The sequence below is a fragment of the Medicago sativa genome, chromosome 8, assembly GCF_051527215.1.
Source record: "Medicago sativa cultivar Bolivia chromosome 8, Bolivia_mono, whole genome shotgun sequence".
Classification (NCBI taxonomy): domain Eukaryota; kingdom Viridiplantae; phylum Streptophyta; class Magnoliopsida; order Fabales; family Fabaceae; genus Medicago; species Medicago sativa.
Window position 1 is genome coordinate 21,122,971 of NC_140756.1, and position 18,044 is coordinate 21,141,014.

At 32.7% G+C, this 18,044-nt stretch overlaps 3 protein-coding genes across 3 annotated transcripts; 2 read left to right on the forward strand and 1 right to left on the reverse strand.

The window, feature by feature from the left end:
• The first annotated feature begins 450 nt into the window (after window positions 1-450).
• On the forward strand, window positions 451-3,853 carry LOC146897756 (uncharacterized). Its single transcript, XM_085733144.1, has 2 exons — window positions 451-2,596; window positions 3,436-3,853. The coding sequence occupies exons 1-2, from the start codon at window positions 681-683 to the stop codon at window positions 3,461-3,463; spliced, it is 1,944 nt and encodes a 647-aa protein (XP_085589270.1). The 5' UTR covers window positions 451-680; the 3' UTR covers window positions 3,464-3,853.
• Window positions 3,854-6,737: 2,884 nt separating this feature from the next.
• LOC146897757 (voltage-dependent chloride channel 1, chloroplastic-like) lies at window positions 6,738-11,290 on the reverse strand. The gene is made up of 4 exons (XM_085733146.1): window positions 10,497-11,290; window positions 8,576-8,743; window positions 8,170-8,376; window positions 6,738-7,231 (listed from the first exon to the last, which is right to left on the reverse strand). The coding sequence occupies exons 1-4, from the start codon at window positions 11,178-11,180 to the stop codon at window positions 7,055-7,057; spliced, it is 1,236 nt and encodes a 411-aa protein (XP_085589272.1). The 5' UTR covers window positions 11,181-11,290; the 3' UTR covers window positions 6,738-7,054.
• Window positions 11,291-12,659: 1,369 nt separating this feature from the next.
• On the forward strand, window positions 12,660-15,107 carry LOC146897758 (uncharacterized). The gene is made up of 2 exons (XM_085734582.1): window positions 12,660-12,893; window positions 14,847-15,107. Exons 1-2 carry the CDS (start codon window positions 12,771-12,773, stop codon window positions 14,961-14,963), a joined length of 240 nt encoding a protein of 79 aa, XP_085590708.1. The 5' UTR covers window positions 12,660-12,770; the 3' UTR covers window positions 14,964-15,107.
• Window positions 15,108-18,044: the final 2,937 nt, after the last annotated feature.

Below are 18,044 nucleotides of genomic sequence, written 5' to 3' on the forward strand. Positions count from 1 at the left end.
AATTTAAAAAGAAAAATTGCTAAGTTGTGAAAATGAGAACAACAGATAGGTACTATTAGTATACTTATTTATGTTTTATATAAATAAGAAATGATTTAATTTGTATACACCGACAAACAGTATAAAATAATTTACACATGTATCCAATCAAATCATGCAAAATGTAGATATTTGTGAACGTATTTTAAAACTCGATTTATAAAGATGACATTATAATTCTTAAAAAAAAAAAAAAAAAAGATGACATTATAATATCACATGATTTGATTAGATGCACATATATAAAAGTTTTATACTGCCGGTGTACAGATATTAACCTCATTATGAAATGAAGTTACACACATTTTTTGAAATGAAGTCTATCTATTTATATATTTTACGACAAAACAAAACCAGTACCTTAACATACAAGGACAACTAGATTGAGTGAAGGGACAATTTGGGGTTTTCAATTCCAACCCATTACCTTAGTGTGTGCTTTTTGGTTGAAGGATTGGTACAAACAACGTTAATTACTACAGACACAACTGTAAGGATCACAGCACAGCACAGCACTACACTACCATATTAAGCAAACCATTTTTGAAAACAAAACCAAATCATTTCAACCCATTTTTGTGTTTTCTTTCTTTATCTTTCAAGTTTCAAAACCCATCATCATTAAAGATTGAAGCTTTTTCATGAATACTCTCGACAAACCATCAATGGAAGAAGATAACACCATCATGGAGGTGAAGGAAAGTTTCATGCTTTCACCTTCTTCTGTTAATGCTAATGTTGCTGCAAAGGAACCTACTTTGAGAAATGCACACTTTCTCAAACCTCTTCTTTCAAATGAACAACTTAACCAACCACCACCACCACCATCTTCTTCTTCCTCTGGTTTTCAACCAAATCAACTCAAAATCCAGTTCACTGGTTGGCGCTACCCACACAGGAAATGGGTTGATTGGGTTGATCAGCTTCAGCCTAAATATGAATCAGTGTGGAAAAAAGCTGGAATCTTTGAACCTATAATGAGCACTAAGAGTCACATATTGAAAAGCCATGACTTGGTTTATGAGGCTATTGAGAAATGGTGTTCTCAGACAAACACCTTTGTGTTTCCATTTGGTGAAGCAACCATCACTTTGGAGGATGTTATGGTTTTGGGGGGTTACTCTCTTTTTGGTGATCCTGTTTCCATTCAACTTCAAGGAACAGAAATGAGAAAGATTGAACTTAAACTCATCATTGCAAGAAATCGACTTTACGAGACAACAGCAAATGCACCTAGAGTGTCGTTATGGATGGACATTTTCATTAATAGTAAAGGTAATGAAATTGAACATGAAGCGTTCATTGTTACTTGGTTGTCCATTTTTGTTTTTCCTGATAAAAGCTTGTGGGTCAAAACCTCTTTATTTCCTATTGCTGTTCATCTTGCTCGTGGAAAACCTATTGCTTTAGCACCTGCAGTTTTGGCTAGCTTGTATAGGGATTTACGTTTGTTTAAGGAGAAAATTGTTAATAGCAAAATATGTTCCTTAGAAGGTGTTCAATTTCCAATCAAGGTGGAGGTGAATGTACAATCACCCATTTACTTAGTTCAAGTTTGGGTTTGGGAGAGGTTCAAAAATTTGCAACCAAAACCCAAGTTGATTAAAAATGGAGACCCTCTACTGTCGAGGTGGAAGATGGTTAAGCCCTTGAAAGTTGACAGTGTGACTGTGAGGTTGGCATTGGATTCGGCCAAGGATGATTTTCTTTGGCGTCCATATGTTCAACATGCTGATAAGTGTGAAATGTTTTATCCAGATGATCGAATTTTAGTACCTCTTGAGAAGGATTTGGATATTGGTCTGAAAAAGCAGAAGAAGGATTTGGATAAAAAAATTATCTCATTTGTTATGTCCTTGAGAGTTTCCGAGCTAGTTGGATTTGAGTCTATTGAGCAATATCTTCCGCATAGAATTGCTATGCAATTTGGAATGGATCAAGATGTTCCAGCTTGTGTGCCTAGATTCAATGAGAATGAAACCATTGCTTGGAAAAATTACTGCAGACCCTTATCTGATGCAAGTTTATTCATTCCATCTAGATTTTTTGATGCCGGTGTTACCACACGTTATGCAACGTGGTGGAAGAGAAGTGCAAGTTCATCATCATGTACAGCTGATGCTGAGATTCCACTTGAGTTTCCTACTCCTAAACTTGTTACTTTTGGAAAGTCTTGTGACAATAGTTCAAAAGCTAAGCAGGGAGATGATATTGTTGATGGTGATGTTGAAGATGGCTTGAATTCTGAGAAAAACTCTGTTGATATTGTTACCGGCTCTGATAATTCTGTTGAAGATGGTTTGAATGCTGAGAAAAATATGGCTGTTGATGGTCCTTCTCCTTTGCTATCTATTGCTGAGGATGGTAACCATGTCTTGGAAGATGTGCAGTCTAAAGATGCGGATGGGAGCATGGAAGCAAGGATGTCAAGTGACGATGTCTGCCAAGCTGAGACTCAAACTGAAAGGTATAGCTATTTATCTGAAGCAAGCATAGCAGAACTTGAGGATAGAATTAGCCGACTCGAGATAGCGCACACAGAATTGAAGACTGCAAGGTTAGGCCTCAGTTGAAAATATTATTGGCTCATAAAACAAAAACCTTACCAATTGTTTACATATGTTACTTATTTCTTACTTTTTTTTTTTTTGAGAGAACTTATTTCTTACTTCTTATACCCTTTTACTATGTTATTTATTATATCATACTAAGGTTGGACTAAAAATGCTATTAAAATTAAGTAGGGACTAAACTTACAAGGTCGCTATTTTATAGGGACTAGAAACATAATTAACCTTTTATTATATCATACTAATGTTAGTACTTTGTTCTGCTTTTACTTTATTAGTCCAATATGAAACTATATTAATGGCATTGAAAGTAATTTTAAATTCAAAGCATGTGCTGAAATCTGAATTGTATTGTTCCAGTTGGGGAATCTAAAACATCACCACTTTCATTTGTTATAGTAAACTCTATTAATGGTGGCATTGAAAATTATGTTCTATTCACATCAATTACTGTTAAATTTGTGAAACTGACATTAGAACCTAGTGGATGCAGCTCAAAAAATGTTAAAATTATTGTTGGTTCAAACCTCAGGCAGGCGGCAATGGTGATTTTCTTTGTAACAAGCTATTTGTGTCTAATAATTATCATCATATCAAATTCTGCACTCATTTTCTTTGTTTATAGAAAATTGAAAAAGTATATAAATTGTTACATTATAATGTTTTTCTTTGATTTATATCAAATTTTTAATCCTAAAAGGAAGGAGTAAAAGCACAAGTCAAGTATTACTTCAACCAAATTCTCTTTTTAATACTATGTTAAGGAAAAAGCCTATTCATTAAGATTGTGAGTAACACCCTAAGTAAGTGCTGTGTTACATTGCAGGCAACGCAGACGCAGGTTGTTACGGTGAAGCCACTTGACAGAAATGGATTTCAACGGAACAAGGAATTTCTCAGAGTTTTTAGCTTTTTGTCTTTTGCACCACCCTAATCTTTTCAACTTAGTAGAATTAATTAAAGATGGCAAGGTTTGTCTGGTCACAGCTGACAACAAGACCATATGAAACATGAACTTTTAGGATATGAATATTGGTACTTTGTTCTGCTTTTACTCTATTTATTTTGCTGGTCTGAAAGAATATGCAAGTAGTTTTATTGATGGTGGTTAGACAAAATGATTGAGTTGGCTTTTAATTTTATGAATCTATATGTATTTCACTCAAAATGATTTGGAGAACATGCTTTTAATTTTACATATTTCGTATCAAAAGATATGTCTGTCCTATAATGGCTATTGATCACTATTGGATCTTCATTTCACTGCAATAACTTCAGTGCCTTATTTGCTTGCTTAGCTGAGTGGTTATCACTAATTTGACTTGCTTAGAATATAAGTATCTTGCTTCTTGAACTTCACTTTCTTATTTAGTTCAACTTTTAGCTATGATTGTTTCATTTCAATTTGAAATTCTACTATTCTTTGTTGGCTGAAACGGTTTCAGGTCACCCTTTTTCTTTCATACAAAATAATAAAGTTACCATTTTTCTTTGATTCATTCATATTATCATATAGAGAGGATGAAAAAAAGAGATAAAACTTGTGCAGAACCTGTCATGGCTTTTCTTCCCACACCAGCCTCTCTTCTTTGTCTCATAAATTTCAATTTGAATGTTCAAAGTATGTAGCTCTTCACAGTTCCCCAACAATTGCCTGAGCCACAAGTGAAATTTTGTGTGAATGTCAATCTGTTTTGTGGTTTCCGTTCTCTGCTACAATTACATTTTTTAGCTTGGTTTTGATTTTAAGTTTCTGTTATATGATAAAACCTTATGGCGTCGTTTAATCCATTCACCGACGCCATTTACAAGGATAAAACTTGGTTCTTGTTATTTCGGATACTTGCCTTGTTAGATCTCATTGGTACCTCTTGGTTGCCATAGTTGTCTCTAGTTTTAATTCTCAGATTTTGATTCTACAGTTTTTTTTTTTTGTTGCAAATAATATAAATAAATTTCTGAAATTTGAGAAAAATATACTCATAAGTTTTTATTGAACGGATTTCAAATGTAATATGAAATGTCAAGTCTGAAATCATTGCATGTGGTTTTGTGAGAGTGTGTCTAAGGTAATGTTGCTTGAGAACAATTTACCACATGATCAGACTAAGTTATCATATATCTAGACCAGATTTGTAGGTCACTCACTGCTCATAAAGACCTCATTTGGCTTATATTTAGCTCTTATATGTGTATAAGATGAGCAACTTGAGAAAATTAAAATTGAAAGCTCTCAAATCTTAAACTTGAGCTTTAGAAAAATGCTTAGAAGCTTATGATCAAACTTGAGTTCTTTATATGAGTTTTGCAAATCAGCCCTATTTTAACCCTTTTTGCTTGGAGTTTGGTGATAGATGGACCAAACTGGGTATGCCAACTTGGATTCACTTCAAATTTTGTAGAAGACTCGAGTAGAGAATATAAACATGTTCCTATCTTCTACTGTTCCAAACTATAATAAATTGATACCTACCTTTCCAACTTCTTCATTTATACTGCCTATTGGACATTCTTATAAACAAACCAGAAGATTAAGCATCTACACTGCATGAAATTACAGACCAATTTTAAAACTATGAACATGCACAGATGGAAGAAAGCATATAAGATTAGGCATGTACACTACTAAGATGACAAACCTCACCTTCTTTATACTTGACTCAACATTACACACACTGAAACCATAACAGCATGGAAATAAAACGAAAGTGAAGCATCAAATTAAATATGAAAAAAAATTCTTTCTCCTATACTTGATAATCATTAAATTATGTATATGAATAACTTGATAACTTCTTTTATAAACCTATTAGCTGAATGCTTTGAGATTAGATTACAAAAGCAATTAATTACTCACTTTGAGATTAGATTAGAAAAGCAATTAATTACTCATTCCTCCAAAAGAAAGAACATTTTCCTTATAAATTACGATCGCAAATAAACAAATTTTGCTTCAACCCCCATTGTCTTCAATTGTTTGGACGCATGAGGCAAGTTAAAGGTCTAAGAGTTTGGTCCATGATTTCTTTTCACCAAGTTCACCCAAAATCAATATGTAAAAAGAAGTGGTCGCTGTGACAATATAGATGAAAGCAATGGGACTCGTTTAACACCACCAAGTGTGTCTCTCGTCTGCTACGTATTATATGAGTCGGAGGGTAATGGTTGCAGTTTTTTCAATGAATATTTTAAGACCAAATTATAATTACGGAAAATGTGGAATTAGGCTGGTAATTATATGGTTAAGCAACAGTCTTTAGAGGGGAATATGGAGTAGCTTACATGCCTTCAAATTGCTGACCACATGTATATACATCATATTACAGTTTTTGAAAATAAAAAATCTGCAATACAAAGCCAGAACTGGTATAAACATGGCACCAAAACCGAACAAACAGCATTGGAATGCAAATGTCTTTGTTACATACTCAAAATAAAAATATATTGGTTCTGTTTTGGTGCATGTTTATACCAATTTTAGCTTTATATTTTGTCTTCATTATTTATGGATCTGCCGCTAATTTTGAAAACATATCGGGGTGCTTTAATGATGACCAAGAGTGTGTCATCGCCAACATACCTAAGTAACCTCAAATTGAGAGTGCAAGCTAGAAGGGGGTGCTCTAGGTTAGGGGCTTAGGGCATGTCAAGGTTATGTGCTGAACACAGAGTGACTTGAAACACTTTGTGAACGTGATTAGGAGGTTCATGCTTGCAGTAATTTCGCTTTATCTGGTTTGTTGCCGGCATCGAAGGGAGGTCATCTCCCCCGTGATAGAAAGTTCTATAAATAAAAAAAATGGTCTCCCCATCAAAGGGGGGTTATCTTCCTATAATTGTTTGTTCAGTAAAAAGAAAAAGTAGCTCTACAGTAAAGGTTGTTTATACAATACACCAACTTGTTGTGCACTACCTTACTACTTTACTGAAGCGGCTTCAATTAGCCTATCTATCTTGCTTTGAACCAAGATAGTATCTCTAATTCGACGTAGGGTTGGATTTTCTCCTAACGTATTGATACAGAAACACGAGAAAAGCTCCCTCTCTCTTTGAAACAATTATAGGAAGATGGAAAATTCTAAAAACAAAAATGAAAACAGCAGTTCAAAAAGCCGATGCCCATAAACCTACAGTTCAAACTAAGTATACATTGATAAACCACCAAAACTAAGATCTGAATTGATGAGTTTATATTTACATGATTATGGATTTGTGATATATACTGACCCACTACATTAGCAGAATATACTCCTAAAGCACTATGGATAGATTTGAGGCAATTTCCTAAAGAAATTGTCAATCTGGTGCAAGTGTAGCACAATTATCATGATTGATTACATGATATAGTTCCTAACCACAATTAATGTGGCTATACAAGTACAACATACAGAGCCACCTCATAAGCAAAAGTTGAAGAAGATATCCAAAGCAAAATTCTCTTCCATTTAGGAGCTAGGCCAGCCATTTGGTGAATGCTCTTTAGAGTGGTAGTTTCGCTTTGCAACAAGGTGCGCATGGATCACATTTTCGGTTGCAATGGCTTCTTGAATGTCTTTCTGGGCCTTCTGGCAGAGATCATTAAGTGCAAGCATTGGAAATGGATCCTCTATAAGAACTCCAACCTACATCAATCATTTTTCACATTTTTCAATTAGCTAATCGCAGTTGCATTTTAAAGAATCCATCATTTTAACAGTGAAAATTTCAATAATTACTTTTGGCAGAGTTCAGTTTAGATTTGGGGCAGTCAACCAAATCTATTTTAACAGATGAAAAATTGATTCTACAGTCTGTTCTGTTTGGCAACTTGTGTGATTTCAATAATATGGTCTAGAAATTCCAAATTTCTATCAGTGCAAAACAAATTAAAGTCTCTAGCTTTGGGCTTAAATTTAGTACCAGAAGTGCAGTCCATAATATACCAAATATTTAATATAAGGAGAGACACTCCATAAGATATTCCAAAAAAATTATACAGTCCACTCACAAAAATCTAACTGCTGAAATGAAAAGCACTGTCACTATCATTCTCACCTATCTTTTAACATTTGTTTGTCAACTTAATTTTTTTTCCACCTGATGAATTACAAAGAAAAGAATAAAACACTGTGTAATAGTCTAAAGATCCTGGTTCTGTTAACTACAACGCACTACTCTAGACTCAATTATAAGCAAAAAAATGTCTAAATTTGTTGGAGTCAAATATAAGCAAATGTTGATTTTTTTTTTTTTGAGCAAAGTGCAAATGTTGATTAATCTATCAGCATTTAATGTTATAATGTTATTATTCCAAAACTACCCTAAAATTAATTACTTAATATTGTGAGCAGATGACCATTATAATTAGGGGTAGATTAGTAAATGTATTTTACATGAAATCAATAAAATTAAATGTTATTAACTAATAATTATCATCCTTAAAAAAAAAACTATCATCCTTAGTAAGTGTGAAAGTAGGTATTTTCTGATGGTTGAGTCCGGAGGGAGCATAACAGATTCTAGAACATCATAATTTGATATATTTAAATAGTCTAGGATTGAAGTAAGGTGAGGAACATACTTCTTCAATGCAGAACAAAGAGGCAGCACTGATAAAGGTAGCAGGAACGACAATCCAATGACAATCATCCCAAAGTATGATAGGGAGCGTCAGATGCCATAAGACAAGAAACCTTGAAGTCAGACGGGTATATGATAACGGAATTGGAATACCCAGAAGCTGTTCACATAAGCCAATTCCATCATGGAAACAAGTGATCTTTGATTCCTGTACCGCAAATAGGGAAATGTTTGAAAATAAAGAATTAATAGAGTGAAGTTTTATTTCAATAAATTTGTATCCAACACTTCTTGGCCTGATTACCAAGGAAATAAATTTTCGTTTCTGGCAATTGAAGAGTTGTTTTAAAAAACGTTACCCAAATTCATTATGTAGTTTTGTACTAAAATGCAACAAGTGCGCTTACCAAGATGCTTCTTCTAGAATCCTCCAATTTTAGTAGCCGAATGCTCTGCGATATAAACTCAATAATGCAGCGAGGTCGATGATTCGACTTCATGATCAATGCTATATCATCTACTTCTAGCAAATGTTGAAGATCTCTCTCAACGTCTGAACCATACAACACATGACACTGCATTCAAATTATTCAAATGGTGAGTTTAACCCATCAATTACAACTAAAAAAAGTTACGCTAAACAACACTAACAAAACCTTGCATGCATGCTTCTCTAGAGTCTATATCATTGGGGAAAAAACGAGGAAACCGATCAAACACGGAACTATTCTGAACAAAATGGCGAGTTTCACCCATCAACAACAATTACCAACTCAAAAAAAACCTTGGAGACAGCCTTGACTGTACCGTTGAGAAAAAAAAAAAAAAAAAAAGGAAGCCCAACAAACATGGAACTTAGTCTGATCTTAAGCAACTAAAAACTCAATCATAAACATACACGACTTGAACACACATAACAAAAAACCAAAATTGTCCAGAACCCAACAAACATAGAACTTATTTGATCTTAAGCAACTGAATCCAAGCCTAGACACAACACGTCACTGCATTCAAATTGTTTACACCATGAGTTTCACTAACAACCTCGACTACCAACCCAAAACCCCACCCACAACTTGATCGAAACCTAACAAACACCTTCCAAATTAGCATACAAAAATCAATTTTTTTTTTATGGAATTCAAACAACCATCAAACAATTCTGACCTTAAGCAACCAACATGCTAACCCAGAACAAAACAATTTCAACACTATCATTAATGAGAAAAAGAACATGAAAAGCCAACAAACATAGAACTAGTATGAACTTGAGCAACTAAAATCCCAACTGTTCACACTTTGAAGAAGGAAAAAAAAAACCTTACAGATAACCCTTCAAAATCATCCTTGAAATAAAATAAATGGAATCTCAACCACCATTGAACTATCTTGTACATAGTAACGAACATTCCAACCCTCAACAATTTAAACACTCTATCAGTAAGAAAACCAAAATTGAAGAATACCCAATATCTATTTGACCTCAGATAACTAACAATCCAACAATTCACAACTTACACCCAGGTTGAATTAGCTTCTTGATTACACGACTTTAAGATTTTACTTCACTTATGTTAGAAAAAGAAAAAAAGTCTATAGTTACAACAATTTGGACCACGAAATCTAAGTCTTTTATATCCCAGCAACCGTAATGCGATTGGGATTAAGTTCACAAAGGTGACTGTGATATACTAGGATGGATCATAACGCAATAGCAACCATAAATTAAAACATGGATTATAACCTATGCAGAACATGTGTATCCGCCATCCGGTGTCAGACATGTCTAATACCAACACAACACCGACATGTGTGATTTCACTTGGTCACTCCCATTTTCCCATTGCCTACATATCGGTGTTGTGTCCTGTGTTCCATAGCTTATAACATACTATTGTGTTTGGTGTCCAACACATGTAAGTGTCCAATACTGACACAATACGACACCAACTTATGTGTTTACATTCAATCGCTTATGTTTTATTATTACAGGTGTCTACGTGTTAGTGTTGTGTGTGTATGTTATTCATACCTTTTATACCAAAACTTTAGAGCCTCAGATTGAAGGCATGTCTAATGTCTAATGTCTAACACGTGTTAGTTTCTGACACTTACAACTAATGTAATACTGGTGTCTAACACGTGTTAGTTTCTGACACTTACAACTAATGTAATACTGGTGTCTATGTCTTAGTGTTATGTCTGGTGTCTATGTTAGTGTTTGATAACTTAAAAAAACTAAAGCAATATTTTCCTCTGACAAAAAATATCTATGATTAATAAAAAGCAATAAAAAAAATAGAAAGAGTGTGAGAATAGTAACAATACCTTAAGAACAATAGGAAAAGCAATGATATAATTCAAAAGCTCCTTCTTAACTTGAAAATCACCCTTCCCACTGACATCAACAGTAGCCATAACAAGTCTAGCAAAATCACTAGCAGCAGCAATAACAGCAGTCCAAGCTTTCTTCCCTTCAACAAATCTAGCATAAGAAGCCTCCGTCCTGAAAACCAATAGCAACGCAAGAGCAGGAGCAGTAAGCTGATAAGGAAGTGAAGAAGCTCGTAGTACAGGAAAAAACTCCGGCAAGTAATGGAACCAGACGGCGGAGTTGTAGGCGGCGATGACGGCGGCGAAAGAAGTGAAGAAGAGAACAGGAGGGACTAAAGAGAGGATGACACGCGAGGAGAAGCTAGAGAAAAAGTGACGCACGTGACGGAGGGAGGAACGGTGTGTGACCCAGTTTGTGTGGTTGTAGAGTGTTCTGTTTTTTTGCATTCCTCGTTCTTGGTTTTGGTCTGCCCAGTCTGGGATTGTACGGAGGAGGGTGATTATGGTTTTTATTGGAGTGGGGGGAGGTGTTGAACATTTTATGGGTGTGTGTTTGTAGGATTTTGAGGAAGGGAGGAGGGTTAGTTGTTGGATGAGGTGTGAGTGGCATTTTGGAGTGAATTGGGAAGTTAGGTTTGTGGTTTTGGTTGGTTTGGTTTGGTGTTTAGGATGGTACATTGAGATGGTGAAGAGAAGAGGAGAGCATGAGAGTGTTGAGAATATTAATGGTGAAGAAGAGAGGGGAGTTGGTTAAAAATTGGTTGGTGGGTTAGTTAATTTAAAATCTTAAAAGAACCTAGTAAATGTTTTTGTGAGTGAAGCACGTTTTTACACGTTTCAGATATGCCTTACAGATTCCACCAAAAAAAGAAAAAGATATTTGAGAACACAAGGATATTTTGGTGTGGTGGATGGGGTTCTCGGCTTCCATCAATTGTTACCATTTTCAAAAGAAAAAGCTAACAAGTGTCTTCAATGAATTTGATAAGAAGTTTAAAGTAAAATTTTATCTTAAAATTCAACGTTTTAAAACATTAGAATGCAACTTTTTTTACATTAAAATTATAAATTGTTTTCATTTTTTATTCTTAACAAATGTCTTAAATACACATGTTAGCAAGACCATTTTAAAAACAATACATACCAACGAGATTAGTTTAACTTAAGAGCTTCAATCTTTACGGTATGGTACGATGAACTAAGGTATGAATCCCAACTACATAAAGTACACATTTAACAATCGATTATTTTTATCGGTTTGGATTTGAACACTCTTGCCAACAAGTGGGTATATTATTTGATTGTTTCCTTATGAAACTTAAGTTTTGGTTAATCTAAGTGAAGTTTTGCAAATTTCAAGAATAGCTTAAAACATGGAATTGGTGTTGAGTCACCTAGATATATCGTCAACAGCATGCTTACAACCAAGTTTGGTAATCACCTTAAACAAACTCATGTTATCAAACCATTTTATTGCTTCCTTTAATCACATTGCCCCTGTCTCATAAGGTTGTGGTACACATTGAAACCATGTTGTTCTAACCCTTATATATACTTTAAATGCCTCCCTCTAAGCCGCGTTTCTACGCCATAACATCCATGTTCCTTGACAATTGTTGCATCAATATTACACTTACCTTCACCTCCTGTGGACTTCTCCACCTAACTTGGTCTTGACTTGTTGCCCTAATCCCTACTCTTGGGTTGCTCACCTCCATCTTGTTGTCCTTGATGTTCACGAACCTAGTGTCGTTGCAGCAATGCATCCCACGCCATGTGCAGGGACATGTGTGGGCTCGTGTCGATATCATTCCATAGTTAATTTTTGTGTTAAAAGAATCTAGATGTTTTTATTTAAAATAAATTAGAAAATCTGAAGTTATTTCTTTTTTTTTACTATTCATAAAAATTAAATTTTAAGTTGTTCATGTGCTATCTCTTTATTTATTAATTTATTTTAAAAGATATAGATTTTAGAAAAAGTTAATTCTAATAGAATTTTCATTTTAGAGTAAAAAATGATTTTTTTTTATAAAATATTTTGTTTTTATAAAAAGAAATTTTGTTTTATTTTAAAAAAATCTGAAAGAAACGAATATGAGTTTGACAATTGGATTTTCTATACTTTTTTTTTTTTTTATGTGAGCTTTGGATTATCTTTACACTTTCGTTTGACCAAAAAATCTGTACACTTTCAATAAAAAAAAACAAGCGAACCAGTGTATCCAGAACTCCAACCATAACCTCGTACACAAAACAATCTGAAGGATGAGTTTAATGAACCCAAAAACCGACAAGTTTGTGAAAAGATTAACAATTGTTGCAACTATTACAGCTTCCTACTTTCTCTTAACCGCTGACTACGGCCCCAAACCCAATGCTCTTGACCCTGTAAGTCTCTCTCTCTTCCCTTCTCTTCATGAATGTTAGTAGTTTGAATTTAGGGTTATGTTGTTGTTCACTCAACATATATTATTGTTTTATTTCATTCTATTTCCAAATTTTGATCAAGGGCAATTCCAACATATGTTATTTTCCTTAACATATGCATTTAGCTGGGGTCCCTACTATTGATCATGTTTTTAGTTTAATATTCATAGAGATTTGTGGGAGATGAAGAACCAGTGAGTTCGCCACATATTTGTGCTGCCGTGTCAGATTTGTGGTGATCTCATGATTCTAGGGCTATGGCTTAGAATAACGGAAGATGGTGATGAAGAGGATAGGATGGTAACAAGAGAGGCTGCTTAACAGCACATGGAACAAGTGATAGTGTTAAGGTTTCTAATTTTTTTTTTTTTTACTCATAAACCCACCATCCCTCACTTTAAGAAACAACTTCGCAACACTACATGTCTTATTGGGTCGGTCGGGTTCATTCAGGTTCCGACAGATTTGTTTAACCCAATTCTGAGCCTGTCTGACTAAGAGTCTAAGACTGTCTCAAAATTTAAACATTATTAACCAGCAGACCAGCCGCCCGATCACATCTTCCGGTATACGTGTTTTTCCTCTTAGGTTAGTTTAATTTCTAGCAAGTTCGGTTAAGTTGTCCAGCCCTAGCAAGTTGCATTCCAAAATAAGAATGTTGTGTAGGACTTGGTCCATAAGCACATTAATCATGCTGCAACTCTTGTAAGAAATTGAAAGCTTTTGGAAAAACTAAAGATCTTTTGGGAAAAGAAAAGGACTTTGGGAGCTGATGGCATGCTATGTGAAGTATGGGAATTGTGTTTGATGAGATGGATAGCAGCTAAAGGCATTGAGTGCAATATTCATGTCATGTATCGTAGAGGTGACAATGACTGGATAAAAATTTCCTTAACAATAGCTATGTTTTTAGAATTATTTGTATTCTCTATTTCTTTTCTTTTATGCCATTTGGTCACGAGGGTTTCACTGATTCTGTTTTTTCGTTAAAAATGCCGACGAACCAAATGTTTTTTTTAAGGTTTTTGTAAATTGTTATATGACTCCATTTTCAATAGTTTGTCTTTTGTAAATATATGAAAGTTAAATCTAGAAAATGGACCATAGTAGGCTTACTAGACTTGCATTTTTGTCTGGAAAATCAAGTCAGGTATAACATATGGCCAGTTGGATTGAATTATAACCCGAGGCATTGCAAATGTTGACAAATATATATCCTTTACCATTAGAAAGGTTCTAAAACCTCTTTGTTGGTATTCAGGATACTAATTTACTCAAACGGACCATCTTTTAAAGTTACATTGAATTGATGAACTACTTAGAATTCAGGCTAGACCTAACTCAACCCCAAAATTTAGCTTAATGGTTTAGGATTTTCCAAACCTTGTAAGGACTACTTTGGTTATATTGCATCCCTAGTTGATGTTGGATCTAAACACATCCCTTCACGCCTTAAACATTTGGAACATGGACAACATCAGGTGGCCCAATAACATATCTAGGATAGGCTCACAAACCATCTTCGAATTGGGTTAAGTCTAACTCAATCCCCAAAAACTAGTTTAAGAGGTGAAGACTATCAAATTTCTATTGTGGTATATGAACCTATGATTGATATGTTATTGGGCTATCCTCTCTTGTCCACACTCTAGATGTCAATTCTTAAACGTTATGTGGTGTGTTGAGATCCCACAACAATTGAAGATATTGACAAAGTAGTCCTTGTAAAGTTTGAATAATCCTCGCCCTTTGAGTTAACTTTTGGAATTGAATTAAGTCTAACCCGAATACTAAGATACTCTAGGATAAGAAACTACAATTTGAAGTTAATACAAATATATTTTCATATCATCTAACAGAAACATGTGGGAATTGTTTTTTCTTAGATCTGATGGTTTAATTTCTTATTGGCAGATTAAAAAGCAGCTGCTTACAGCACAAAGTACTGTGAAAGAATTTTTTTTGGGTTCAAAATCAGAAACTGAAGAAAAGCGTATAGGGAAATCGGACAGCAACAAGGATCATCCATAAATTCATTGTCATCTTGTACAGGAATATTATTATTTTGAGTCAAGGTTTTCTTTTAGCCATGTGAACTTGTGAATGTCTCTGATCTAATGTAATGGTTCAATAGACTAGAGGCAGACAATAATATCATTATCATGTTTCCCTTTCCATGACAAGGTGTTTTGCACATCAAATAAGGTCACCCATCACCCAAATCCAAGCTTTTAAAAGTTGTGTTAATAGTATGTATTTGTTTTTACCTAACAAAACTGCCGAATGTATATGCAAATTTTGAGTGAAGTATACAAGTGTAGCATAGGTTACGCGTGTTAATATCGAACTATTTGTCATTAAAAAATGCCAATATCGAACTATTTGTCATTAAAAAATGCCAAATGATCATTCCATTCCATAGTCAATACCTAGTATGGTATACTGTAACTTTAAGTGGGAATATATCGATAACCTGTATACGTAAAGATCAAGTCTGAATGTTCTATGATATAACAGAGACATAAATCAAAGGCAAGTTAATAAATATTACTGTAGTAGAGAACGCAAACCACAAAACATAAACATCATTGTTCCATATTCATTCATCGGAATCTCACTTCACTTCACAACGTAGTTTTTAGATAATAATAATAATAATAATAATAATAATAATAATAATAATAATAATAATAATAATAATAATAATAATAATAATAATAATAATAATAATAATAATAATAATAATAATAATAATAATAATTCATCTTTTCTCAAAAAAAAAAAAAATCATTTTAATCCCTTTTACAAATAATCTATTCATTATAATTTAATTTGAATAAGAAGGATGCATATTATATTTAGCATTTTGGTGCTAAATACAAAACAGATTTTTTATTAAAATAAATATGTTGAGTTTAAAAAACATATGAAATATGATTTTAGCACAATCTCTTTAGTAGTCGAGACTATAATACGTGCAATGAGACCCTATTTTTTCTTTAACCACCTACATATATAATTTTTTTCCATTCAATCAAGTCAATTGTAGTTAATGGTTTAAATTTACTTTTGTTGAATCCTTTTTCTTAAGCAAACTACATCATGGTGTATGTTTTAAAATTAAAAGTTTGAAAAAAATTGTTTTGTTGAGAATAAATTTATAATGAAAAATGACCTGAAAAAAATTAGTTATTTTTAATGATAGATTTTGTTAAAAGCATGTTTGCACAAATGTATTTTATTTTTACACATTTGTGTTAAAAATGATAGAAAAGAGTATAATACAAAAGAGTGGATGAAAAGAAATAATAGATTAAAGCAATAGCCAATTTTTACGATGTTCCTCATCTAAGTTCATAGTGGTAACTACTTTTTATAATTTATCAAAAAAATAATTAAAGATTGCAAAATTTAAGCGATTATTATGAAAAAGTTCAGATATTTGATAGATTGTAGATACATAAATGTAATAGAGATCATAATTTATAATCATTTTGTATTTATAACATATATAATATTTATACCATGACATGTATGATTAGGAGAATATTTAATACATGAAGAATTAAGAAGAATGATTTTTGTCATTCATGTAGTTGGTTGGTTGTTTCTATTGTTGGTTGATATACATGACTTCAAAAGTCATATTCAATACATGATAATGAAGAAAAATCAATTGTATATGATTTATCTAATATTCATTTTTTTAATTTAAACTTAATTATATATTACTTTTGTTTTCATCATTTCTTTAATAGAGTTTGTAATAGCTAGATTTCAAAATTAAAAGAAAATTTTCAATTTTAGATTAAGTTTAAAGTTAAAATTTGATAAACAGGATTCAAGTTAGATATCTAATTCGAACAATATTTGATATGTTTTACTTACTTGCCATTGAATTCAATTAGATTACTGGTCTTTTTTCCTTGAAATTCTGAGGGATAAGATCAAATCTTAAATTTCTATTAAGAACAAACTAATATTGATCGTATGAAACAATTTAAAGTTAAAGTATTCGAATGATTGTTTTTATACGAAAAATTGGTAGACACTTGTCTTCACCTTTATAAACTAAAATACAGTTTTTATTTGAGATACAATCTTCCATATTCAATTGAAAATATATGAATAAAAATGAATTGAACTTTTACTTCATGTTCTATATTATTAATATTTACATAAAAACTCTAAATTTAAACTATTTAAATATATTTTAGTTTTCATTTTTTAAATATATTATACTTAATTCATAAATAGAATAATATATTATACTTAATTCATAAATAGAAGTCTCATTTATCCTCTTCTCCAAATTCACAATTAAATATTATCATATCCAAATCAAGTAAAAAAAAGAAATAAGAAAATTAGAAAACTAAACTAACAAACACTATATCAATAAAAAAAAAAAAGTAGGGCTAGAATATTTGGTCAATCTAAGAGTTATAATATGAAAATAGAAACTTACTAAACAATTGTAACTAATTAACCAATTTATTCATTAAAAATTTTCATTAATACAATGAGTGAGTAAATAATCATAGTTGGGGAATATATAAAAAAAATAGTATTTTAAAGGTTGGTGCGACAAAGTCATTATAAAAACATAATAAAGACATTAGTAATTAATAAAAATGTAACTAATGAATAAATATTAAGGTTAAAGACATTAGTTTCCTAATAAAAATGAATAAAGGTCAAATACATTAGTTTATTAATAAAAATAGTAGTTTAAAACACACTTGAGTTGGTCTGGTGGTATTTACTTGGGATCTGGGAGTGTGCTCATCCACGTCTGGTGGTATTTACTTGGGATCTGGGAGTGTGCTCATCCACAAGATTTTCGGTTCGATTCTCCCCGGTGTCAATTTGGGTGGGATAATTTAGCTTTTAGCTTCTTTATAAAAAAAAATGTATTGGAGTTTATGATTCATAATAAACACAAAGAATGTGCGAAGCTGTTTAAGATGTGCCACATCATCACAATTCTAGCATATGGATAACTCAAGCTTAGTTTACAAAGATATACAGAAAGTAAAAGCAGAACAAAGTACCAACCTTAGTATGATATAATAAATAACATAGTAAAAGGGTATAAGAAGTAAGAAATAA